At 34.1% G+C, this 11896-nt stretch overlaps 1 protein-coding gene across 1 annotated transcript in view; it reads left to right on the forward strand.

Moving 5' to 3' along the window:
- The window catches only part of KLHL1 (kelch like family member 1), a gene marked incomplete at its 3' end in the record, with an annotated part of 116961 nt that overhangs the window by 53825 nt on the left and 51240 nt on the right, over nt 1-11896 (forward strand). The window contains exon 2 of the mRNA XM_027882953.1: nt 1708-1890. Within this exon, the coding sequence (XP_027738754.1) occupies nt 1708-1890 (183 nt within the window). The remainder of the gene's footprint in view (nt 1-1707; nt 1891-11896) is intronic.

Consider the following 11896-nt stretch of genomic DNA (forward strand, 5'->3'; position numbering starts at 1 on the left):
AAGGGAAAAAAGAAAAAAGAAAGAAGAAAGAAAAAAGAAAGAAAAAGAAAGGAAGAAAAAATAGAGAAAGAAAATATAGAAAAGAAAGAAAGAGAAAGAAAGAGAAAATATTAAAAAGAAAAGAAAGAGAAAGAAAAGATAGAAAAGAAAGATAATAGAAAGAAAGAAAAGAAAGAGAAAGAAAAGATAGAAAAGAAAGATAATAAAAAGAAAGAAAAGAAAGAGAGATAAAAGAAAAGAAAGAGAAAGAAAAGATAGAGAAGAAAGAATGAGAAAGAAAGAACGAGAAAGAAAATGATAGAAGAGAAAGAATAAGAAGGAGAAAAAAAAAGAAAAGATAGAAAAGAAAGAAAGAAAAGATAGAAAGATATGAGAAAATAAAGAGAAAGAAAAATACAAAAGAAAAAAGAGAAAAATATAGAAAAAAAAGAAAATAAAAAGAAAAGAAAGAAAAAATGAAAAAGAAAGAAAAGAGAAAAAACATGGAAAAGAAAGAAATAGAAAGGAAGAGAAAGAGAAGAAGGAGAAAGAAAGATAGAGAAGGAAAAAAAAAGAAAGAAAAAGAAAAAGAAAGAAAAGAAATAGAAAGAAAAATAGAAAGAGAAAAAGAAAAAAAGAAAAAAGGAAAGAAAGAAAAAATAGAAAGAAAAAGAAAGAAAGAAAAGGAAAGAAAGAGAAAGAGAAAGAAAAGAATGAAAAAAGAGAAAGAAAAGGAAGAAAGAGAATCAAAAGGAAGGAAAAGAAAGAGAAAGAAAAGAAAGAAAAAGGAAAAGAAAGGGATAGAAAAGAAAGAAAAAGAGAAAAAGAAAGAGAAAGAAAGGAAAGGAAAAAAAGGAAAGAAAGAAAAGAAAGGATGAGATAAAGTAACTGCGTCGGTTCGTGAAATTATCTGCATGTCACCTTCAATTATGCAGGCTTCCAGCTACTTTAAAGGAATGCTGTGAAGCCCAGAGATTTCTGTGACAGAAAGGTGGAGTAGCCTTTCCCCCTTAAACCTGCTGAGCTTCATACAATGGCTGTTGGAAACTATGTGGAACAATTTTGGACAAAAAATAATTCAAAAGTAAATCACAAGCATATCTCATTTTTTTTTTTTTTTTTTTACTTTTTAATAACTGCATTTGATTTTAATAGCTGATTTTTAAGAATTACTATCTTTGTGTACTTTTCAGTTTTTTTCCAGCACCAGGAATGTAGACTGCATTTTCTTATAGGTCTTTCAGTATCATTCTGCAAATATAGTACTTACTGAATTCAAACTTTATGTAATGAAGCTGTTGTATTATTTCTATAAATAATCAACATTTCTTATGTGCTCCTTAATATTTATCTTTTTTTCCTAATATAGACATCGTTATATTTGCAGGCTAAATTTACCTTGTATTAATGAGCCTTTGAATTGAAAAGCAGGTGTGTAATTTATTGTTGTGGAAATAATCCCAATTCTTTACAAATTAAGTCAATTAGAATTTTATTTTTCTTTCTCAGAGAATGTAAAATGAATGTGAATTTGGGAAAGTAAACTAGAGTAGGCACTCTTAGAAACAGTGGAAAGACAGGATTACTTTTTCCATTTGTCTCCCAATGCAGTAAGATTTTTGTACTTCTAGTGATGAGAACACAGAAAAGGATGTTATCAGATCCTATAAGCCTGCGATGAAGCCTGGTTACATCTTATCAACGTGGAGTTTCTCTTGTGGTTTACAGACTGTCAGGAGCCAGCCACTCCTTGCCACCCCACTGTGACATGGATTCGTGTAGCTCCGAGGAATTCTACCAGGCTGTTCACCATGCAGAGCAAACCTTCAGAAAGATGGAGAGCTACTTGAAGCAGCAGCAGCTCTGTGACGTTATCCTGATTGCTGGGGACCGCAAGATACCTGCCCATAGGTAGGAAATAAGCATGAAATATGGAAGTAAATGTTTTGGGTACATGTATTTCTTAGAACAGTGTTTTCTGTTGCCCCTTACACCTGCTTCCATCTTGCTTTAAACACAAATACAAGTGCTGCAAAAGGTGTATTTGAAGGTTGGGGTTTTAGTAGCTGTAATAGATGCAGAGATGTTTCTCTTCTTTCAACCATTTTCACTCTTATAACTTTGGTTTTAGTCTTCTGTCTTCTAAGAGCTGCCATTTCTCCTGTTCCTCTCGTACCTGCATATATTCAGGTTTTCTATTAGGTTCTTAGTAATTTCTACCCAGCGACCTGGCACCTGATCCAGCTTCTGTGTTCCAGGCTTTTTGCCACTGTTAAATATGTAATGCATTTAGCACCTTATGCACCCCTGGTGTCTGTGGTCTGATGTTATTTTCACCTAAATTGCCAAGATCTTTCCTTTATATTAAGTATATCAAGTACAGATGTGGTAGCATTAAACTTCAGTCCTTCTACCCACCTGCATTTATATTGTTCCTACAAGAGCTACAGGTTTCCTTAAGGTGCCTACCATCACAAAGAAAACTGTAGGGATAATAATCTAAGGCCTTCTAATTTGTGTCCAGTTTTACATTCCTATATATCACTGAAAAAAATCTTTTCTTTTCTTTTCTTTTTTTTTCCCCCATAAATAATGGGAATTTTGTTGTTCTTTCTTAGCAGTTTTTGCCTTTCCCATTTTTCAACACATATAAGGTGAAAAAGTAGAGCAAAATAAATGACTGAATCTACATTCTTAAAATGACACAAAAATACTTATTAGATGCATATAAATATTCAATAATTGGTATCATTCACCTGTTTAATATGGATGGTACAAAATAAACATTTTTTTATCCATTTACTTTTTACCTATTTTAATTATTTTGGTAAACTGTATATTTTGTAGAGTAGGATATAGAGGAAAATGTAAGTTGTTTGGGATTTTAATTCAGTTCCCCCACTATTTTTAATACATCTATTCATATTTGTATGCCCATCTTTCAGTAGGAAATTTAATTTCACATTTGTCATTTCAATTCTACAGTATATGTAAAACAGCCTTGATCTGGAAAAATACCCTAATAAGAAGACTGACCATGAAATAGTAGCCAGAGTCTATTTAGATTTTGTAATAAATCTTCAGACACCTTTACGTTTAATTTTCTGCTTCTCAGTGGTCTGCAGCTAAAAGTGCAAATCTCAAAGAACTGGAAAAGTCAACTGTTGAGTTTTGTAGAATTGATAAGACAAGATAAAATGAGGTGAAGGGTGTTCTGGATTTTTTTTTTCAAATAGTGTTTATTCTGTGTTGTTTTAGACACATGGCTGGACAAGCACAGAGAGCTGCTTATTTTTACTGTGGCTGTTAAAATGCTAGAAATTATAGATTAATCCCTCCCTGCTCAAAGCAGAATCAACTACGAGGTTAGATTAGACCATTGAAGTCATACACAGTTAGTTTTTAATATCATCACTTGCAGAGGTTCCTCTCTTCTTAACTTGCTCCAGTTTTTTATTATCCTCACTGTTTTTAGTGATCCACCATGTGGCATCGAGGCAAATTTGCTCCACGATCTCAGTGAGGCAAACCAGTCTATAGGTGCCTACATCTTTCTTCTTGAGGATGGACATGGAAATTGACTTTTCCAGTCAGTTCCAAACCTGCAATTATCTGATCTATTAAAGATAAGAGAGAGTGGCCTTTCAGTGACATTGTAGATCTTCCTCTAGAATTGCACCTTGAACTTATCTGCTCTGCTACAAGGACTTATGTATGTCCAATTCACTTAACTGCAACCTAAAGACATCTTCCTCTATTGTGAGTTATACCTTCCACAGAACCTGCCACTGGGAAGTGTGGGGTTTTTTTCATTTTCCATCTACTCCCTTTTTGCATTTGACTTTCATCAGGAGTCACTTCAGAAGTCCAGGCTTGTAATTTACTGCTCATTTTGCAAACTTTTCTCAGGATCAATTGTCTTAAATTTCATTGTCTCATGGTCACTGCAGCCAAGTTTGCCAACGTATTTCACAGATTCTTTCTTATCTCTCTCCAGATTTGTCAGGAGCAGATCCAGTAAAGTACCTCCTCTAGTTAAAGATTTCACAATTTAGGCTAGATAATATATACTTTGCATTCCTGAGAACATATAAAAAGCCTGCTTGCAGAGGACAATGCATAACCAGTATTTGTGGAGTTTTTAAATGTGATACTTCATGATAGGTAGGAATTTGGTAGAACATCTGCTGTATAAGTTTATAAAATCTTATCCTAGATAAAATGAATCCTCCTTTTAAAATCCAATTAAAACATATTACAAACCATAGGTTATACTGAATATGTAACAAATTAAGAAATACAAAATACTCAAAATTATTGCCAAAAAGTAATGGTCTACACATATTTTCTCTACTTTTTAAGAGAATAGCTTCAGAAAATGCAGTAGATTTAATCTACTGCAAAGAGCCAAATTTTTTACATCTTTCAGTAACAGGTATAATTGTGATATTTTTCTTCACTTTTCTTTGATTTAAAACAAATAAAAACAAAACAATAGTGTAAAAATCAAGTACAGAAAAATGTTTTCCAGGTTTTTTTAGTTTCTTTCCAGTTTTTTTACATATTTATTTCTTGCAAAAGAAATGGGAGGAAGTCAAATTATATATTACAGCTAGTTTTTATTGTTTGAGTGTCTCAAACAGTTTTAAAGTTCTAATGTGCTTAAGCTTTTTGTTAGCTCCTGAACATTACATTTATCTGATCTAATATTCCATTAAACAGGTTGCAGATGTGATATTTTGCATGAAGGAATAACAAAAGGAAGAACAAAACAATCCTGTATTGCAGTGATGAACAAGCAACCAAAAAGGGTACTGAGAAAGTAGGAAGATCTTTCTAGTAGGCATTTCAGAGGGAAAAGTAGCTGACATTTAAATAAATTTTAAAAATTAAGTAAACTTCATCATTTTTGTTATATTGCTAAAATATATATAAATAACAATTAAATATAAAAATTTAAATACCTTAAAGGGAGGAAGAATGCTAAAATAGTAATTTTCCTTCATTTAAGCTGTTGTGCTATTAACAATCCGTCCTAATTTATTATCAACATGGAGTTTCTAGTTTCTGCACTCATTCTAGAGTTACATGTATACATTTTCCTCATTTTCTGTTCCTGTCATTTATAATTTAAAATTTAAACCAATTATTGAAATGCTTATACTAAAACTTGAAAAAAGAAATAATTATTGATTAGAGACTGATGTAACTCACCGATACCAGTGTTCTTAGGCATCTCTTTTTCTCTCAACCTCGAGAAGGCATCCCCATCCAAGGGAGGAATCTCTACTCATACACCCCAAGAAAGGCTATGTTGCAAGAACTTGACAGTATGGAAGTCCACTGAACCTTTGCAGTATAAAGGGATTGACTGACTCTGGTGGTTGCCTCACCATCAGGATGTTAATTCAGGATATGAATTCAGGGTTGAAGCCAGACTGGTTTCAACATTGCCAGGCCAGGGATTGGAGCCACATCAGCCCACCACTGATACATTTGCAAACAGCACATTGTCTTGTTCACATTCCAGGGTGGTGGGGGGATATCCTGCTGCAATGAAAAATCTGAGTTCTTTTGCATTTTTGTTCTTTCTGATACTCAAATAAGGGCCAAGGGGGGCTCTTACGGAGGCAGAAAAGGTAGTACAGAATTATTCGAAAATTGCCGCTTACATATAAAACAAAGAAATACTTTAGTAAGTTCTTCATTTGCAAAGCCTAGCCATGATGATAACTTTAGTAAGGCTAGTTCTACAACTGGTTGGATGAAAAGTGAAGAACTTTCAACACAAATTTAAAATTTTTGTTACAAATATGGAAATAAGTTCAACTGGACTTTTTTTTTTTTTTTGATGCTCAGTTCTAAAGTAACAGATCTTTTATTTACTATCACCCTGATAAATTTAATAAAACTCTTTCAACAAACTGAGATTAGTTTTCTCTTTTTCAGTTCTCTGAGGAGTGGTGCCTTCTGTTTCAATTTTGAGTGTTATTAGAGAAACAAAGGTAAAAAAAGTAGCAATGAGAAAAATTAATAGAGGAAGTTCAGCTGAAAGGCAAGATGAAAAGATAAAGAAGCAGGCAGAGAAGGAAGGACAGTTTAGAGGCAGGGAGTGAAAGAAGAAAAATGCACAATATATAGTCCTAAGTGCTGACTTGTTTTCAAGTTTGGCAGTAGTAGCAGATGCATGTGGAAAGCATACAATAAAAACAGCCACCCTATGATCATTCTGAGATATCTGTAGTTAAGATTTGAGGAACTTCCCACATCAAACATTGCATCTGAAATGGGTTGTTCAATAAAACCTACTGTCCGTGAGTTTATAAACAATTTATTCAAGTAATGTTGTTGGAACAGAAGAACAACAACAGCAAAGATTCCTCCTATCAGAGGACAAGCAGCAAGGCAATTTAGATAAGCCTTTAATATTAACCTTGATTAATCTTGATGTGGGGATTTGGATTAGTGGCAAGTTGGATATGAGTCATCAGTGCCCCAGCAACAAAGGGCCAACTGTTGGGGATGCATCAGGCACAGCATCGCCAGCCAGTCAAGGGGGGTTATTGTCCTGTTCTACTCTGTGTTGGTGTTACTCACCTCCAGTACTGTGTGCAGTTTTGGGAGCCACAGTGTAAGGACATCACACTTAGGTTAGAGTAGGTCCAGAGGAGAGCAACTAACAAAGAGCAGCTGATGTCACTTGGTTTATTCAGTCTAGAGACTGTGACCTCATCACAGTCCACAGCTTCCTTAAGGGGAGAGGGAGCAGACGGGGAAATGTTGATCTCCTCTCTGGTGACCAGTGACAGAACATGAAGAAATGGAATGAAGCTGATTCAGAGGAAGTTCCGATTGGACATTACAAAAAGGTTCTTCACCAGGAAGGTGATGAGTTACTCCAACAGGCTTCCCAGGAGAGTGAGAAGAGTTCAAGGAGCATCTGGATCATATGCTTAGCCATACGGTTTATTTTTTATTTAGTTTTAGGTAGCCCTGCAAGTAGCCTTATGGGTCCTTTCCAACTTGAGATATTTTATGATAGTTTTAAACTTTATGGATAGTATTACTTTATTGAGTGGAAGTAGGTGCAGTGACTGAAATGGACTTTGAAGGGTGAAAGAAACAAGTGTGAGATGTCTGAAGAAGAAAGGGAAAAGAAATGTTGAGCTGCTTAATCTCTCCTGAGGTATCTTGAGTTCCCTGTCTGGCTTCCATGATGTGGTCCAGAGGAGGGCAGGATTCTTATAGGTCAACACTAGGCCTATGCTGATGAATTAGATACTTTGAATTATCTGAAACTGGCTCTGACATTGATGTTTAGGGAATTGATTCCCCTTTCAAATTGATTTGCTAAAAGAAAATAAAATGAGGGAGAGGCTAAATGATATGGAAAATGAAAATAGAACAAATTCAGGTGTATGATAGAATGATGAAGAAGGCCATATTAAGAGCTACTTGGATCAGGAAGATGTGACAGCCCACCATCAAAAAAGGGACTGAAAATCACACACAAGGATTTGACCGAACCAAGCTCTATGGAGGAATGGGTTGTGAAGATAAAATAATAATGATGCTCTATTCTGTAATTTTGTACAAAGAAGTTCTAAAATAAAATGATAACAAATAGACTTTAAAAGATATAGATACTTAGCAGTCACTTATTCTAATAACTTCACAGATCAATCTCTATACTTCCGTCAAACCTAATGTTTGTGTTTCTGAGATTTCTGCTGATGGTTCAAAGAAGATAAAACTGGACTTTTCCTTCTCCTGCAAGCTTTTTCCCCATTTTCCTTGTGGAGTTACAGTGAATAAAGGAAATCATAAAGGCCACAAATTGAGCATCACAGTTGATTGCATCATCTTTCTACAATCAAATATGTATGCTATGTCTCAATTATGTGGGTTTTCTTCTGGAGAAAAAACACTGAGCTCTGCTTTGTATTTGCATCATAATGGATCCTCATCAGCTCTTATCTTCATCCCTGTGACATTTTTGCCTGTCTTACCCATTCCCAAATGTTGAGAAGTTACAGCTTAGAGCTCCAAATACTGGCTGCAGTCGCAGGTATCTCCAAAACTGACACAAGACCACAAACACGCTGGCAAAGTGTTTTGGACAATGGACTTTGTTGTCAAATCTAGCAAATATGATATGTGCATTACTTGCAGTTTCTGAAGAAAACTAAAGCTCTGGTAGATGTGTATTTGTTGGAAATACTGATACAGGATTTGTGTAACATTCCTAAAAACGTTGTGACAACGTAAGAATATATTGGGATATAAGTTTGCATTTCAGTTTATAGAATAGACGAGATAGAGGCAGAGATAGAGTTTCTGGAAACAGTGAAAGAATTAAAAGAAGATGGATTAATGAAAGAAGAGAATGTAAACTCGAAAGGCATAGTCCTCAGGATGAGGAGGGATCATCACTTAGTGTAGATTACTGATGTCACTTGTAGCTGTGTGCTGTACAAAAAATTAAAATGGAAGGAATCTTTTTGAGTAAAGAGAAAAAGTAAACTTCCTTGTTCGAGGCTTAATCAAGTCTCTTCAAAATTCAATCTGCCTCTCTAGTTGGCTTCCTTGGAGATATTATTATTATTATTATTATTATTATTATTATTATTATTATTATTCAGTTGTTCTTTAAAAGTTGCCTTTATGAATAAGCTAATTTATGAAAGTTACTGTGGTGATCTGGGGAAAAAAAGTTTATCACATAGTTCTCTTCTATTCTCTCTAAAATTAGGTAAGCACAAAGAACACAATGTCAATACCAATAATTATGATGGGAAGTATGAGAAAATTCTCATTAATTTAAGTGTTACAGACTCATTGCTGCTTTACCCAATAAATGTGAATTTCTGATATGATAATGAGCTAATCTGATGTTCCTGAATTATTAGCAAGAGGATTGCACTTTGATAATGATTACTATTGATGCATGTTACTAATGGTACTTTTGTGTATCGTACAGATGACTACTGTCTACTCTCTTTTTTTCCTGAAATTATTTTAAAAGCATGCATGGATACACCTTAGCATAGGTTCTGCAAGCTTTAAAATTTATGAAATCATGGAGCCTTCTCTATACATACAAATGTTTGCCTACTGCAAGAAGAGCTGTAAAGCAGCTATCAGTAAAGAGCTATCATTAGAGCTTTACTATTAAATGACACTGCACTGTCACTGCAGAGACCTGGGTTCGATTCCTGGTCGGGGCCCCTCCCCGGGCAGATGGAGCTCGTTAGCCCGTAAGGCAATCCATCTACGTCCTGAGGACCTCGCTGCCACCGTCCAAGCGTGCTTGGCCCTGGCAGATGAACCTCAGGATTAAAGGGTGGGCTCAGTTCCGCGCACACTGTGTCTCACCTAAAAAATCCAATGCGCAGGCTGGAAGGTGTAAAAAAACCTTCCCCGGTTCTTCGTTCGCGAAGAGACTGGCCATTATTACTATTAGCGAAGATACACAGTGTCAGCTGATGTCCCCTACAGAGCAACAAATCACATCTTAAAGCAATGAATCATGGAATCAGTATTTAGTTATATTGGTTACTATAAAACCAGAAATATATCTGGCTGAATTTAGTTGTAAAGGTAGAAAAGTCCCTTAATCTGGACAAAAGCTTTCTGGGTCCACAAATTCATTTTAAGCCATGAGTTACCTGCTATGAGTCTCAAGGATGAAAGAGTTTATTATGTATTCTCTCTGCCAGATCAGCAGCTGAAAAAGGTGACATTCTGAGACAGCTGACCTTTCTTGATTAATAGGTCAACATGCCTTTAAACCAAGATTTAGGGATGTTTGGAGCCTTCTGATCTACAAAAAGCAGCAGATCATTACAAATTCATTGATCTCTTTGATTTCTCACTTTTCATCTTCTATCTCAACACTGGAACACAATTAAGTTTTACAAAAGGTGTCACCTTTCAGAATTAAGTGTAATTAGCAAGTTCCTCTCACTTTAGTTCAACTTTTGGAGCACTTCCCAAGGTAAAAGTGTCTTGAAATCAGTTAACTGTTTGGTTATAGTCATATTGATGAAATTGCTGGTTCATTATTTCTGTTAACTATTGATTAACATAAAATACTTAAAAAAAAACAATCCCTGTACTTTATCACTCTGTTCCAAAGCTTGTCTTGCTTGTTTAGGTGAGCTGCTACATCACAGAGCCTTTCTGCTGAGTTAAGCCATCTTCCTTAATAGGTGGTGCAAACTTCTAAGTAAAATGGGTAATGCTGAGGACCTGACAACTGTATTATTTCTTTTTCTTCTTTTTTTTTTTTCACTTTGGACTGGATCTTGTCTGGTCCTGTAGACTGCATGCTCCTTTGCCAGTGAAATCCATTAGATGACTTCTCTGACTTTCCTCACACAAATTGTGGAAAACCACACATTTTTGTAGAAGTTTGTGAAAGAGATGTAATCCTTCTGTCATTTATTTTCTGTTCTCCCTCTGTTGTTTGGTTTGTTTTTTTGTTATTTTTGACAATCCATAGACAACAAGATGATGTAATGAATAATTTGTGAACATAAATTATGTAAATTAGAAATATAAGATATTACTGATTGAAAATATTTCCACTGATCATTAACTGGTGTATTAAAATTTCTGTTCAGTCGTCCATTTTGATGCAGCAAATTGTTTTGCCTTCACTTCTAGCAGGTGACCAAGTTGAAGAGTCCTAGTTGAATTTAAATGGTGGTTAGTAAATCTGAAACAACAGCTTAAGCAAAATGATCTCAAATGGAAATCTCAATCATATACCTAAATTACATCTTTGCTGGCTGTGAGAGATTTTATTTCATAGAACATCATCAATATTTAATTTTTTTCCTTTTCTATTTTTTTTATTTTAATAAAGCATCCATTAACATTAAATAAAGTCACTTATTTAAAAGTGGTCAAAATTATTTGAAGAAGGGTTTTAAAGGTAAAAAATAAATATTTAATTAAAATAAAATGGAAATAATAAATAAACAAAGTAAATGTTCCTCAGTGATGAAAATATAGTGAATTAGGAGTTTCTGGTGGCAGAACCAAGGTATGGGCTTTTAGCTATTACATAAATATAAATGTGAATTGTTTATGAATTAGGATATTTACTTCTAAAATTCATAATTGCTAGAGTTGAGCACAACATGAAAAGTGATAAAACTACTATACCTAATTAATCATTTCCCATCATTAGATCCAAAGTAAAGGCCATATATATGTCTTCAAGCTGCCATACTTGCAGGTAAAATACAGTAGCTTAAAGCACTGTAAAATTATGAAGCCAATTCAAACTTTCATGCTTTACTTTGCTATTGGAATAAGCTATGAGAGGAAAAGCAATCAATTACTGTGCTGTCTGATAAACATTAACTCATTTATCTTTCCTATTTCTTTTTTTAATCTATTATTTATTTCCCTTGAACAAAATAGTTAACAATATAGTAAAGGCTAAATATTTTTCTTCGTTTCCAAGTTCTCCAATTGTGATTCTTGTGTCTTTTATTGTGTTTATGTATTATATTTTCAAAATAATCTAGAAATGTGACCATCTTTTATGGAAGCATGTGGTACAATATTTATAGGTGTACCACATGTCTATCTCAAGTTCATCTGGGAATATTCACTCCTAACAAGATCAGAATTTCAGTGTAGATGGTATTTAGAAGAATACCTAAGCTTAAAGCCTCAATAATTACCATCATACCTGATACTTCCTGTGGTTTCGATTTATCTAAATTAGATCCCCAAAGAAAAAGCCATGCACATTTTGTGGGTATTTTGAGATTGTTTTCCTTGTAAGTGTTTCTTAAAAAAAACATTGCATTACACAATGATTCTTTTTTTTTTTTTTTTTTTTTTTTTTTTTTTTTTTTTAAAATAAAAAAAAAAAAAAAAATTTTTTTTTTTTTTTTTT

The sequence above is a fragment of the Empidonax traillii genome, unplaced genomic scaffold (assembly GCF_003031625.1).
Source record: "Empidonax traillii isolate 1590-97213 ecotype Southwest subspecies unplaced genomic scaffold, ASM303162v1 scaffold115:size2055165, whole genome shotgun sequence".
Lineage (NCBI taxonomy): Eukaryota > Metazoa > Chordata > Aves > Passeriformes > Tyrannidae > Empidonax > Empidonax traillii.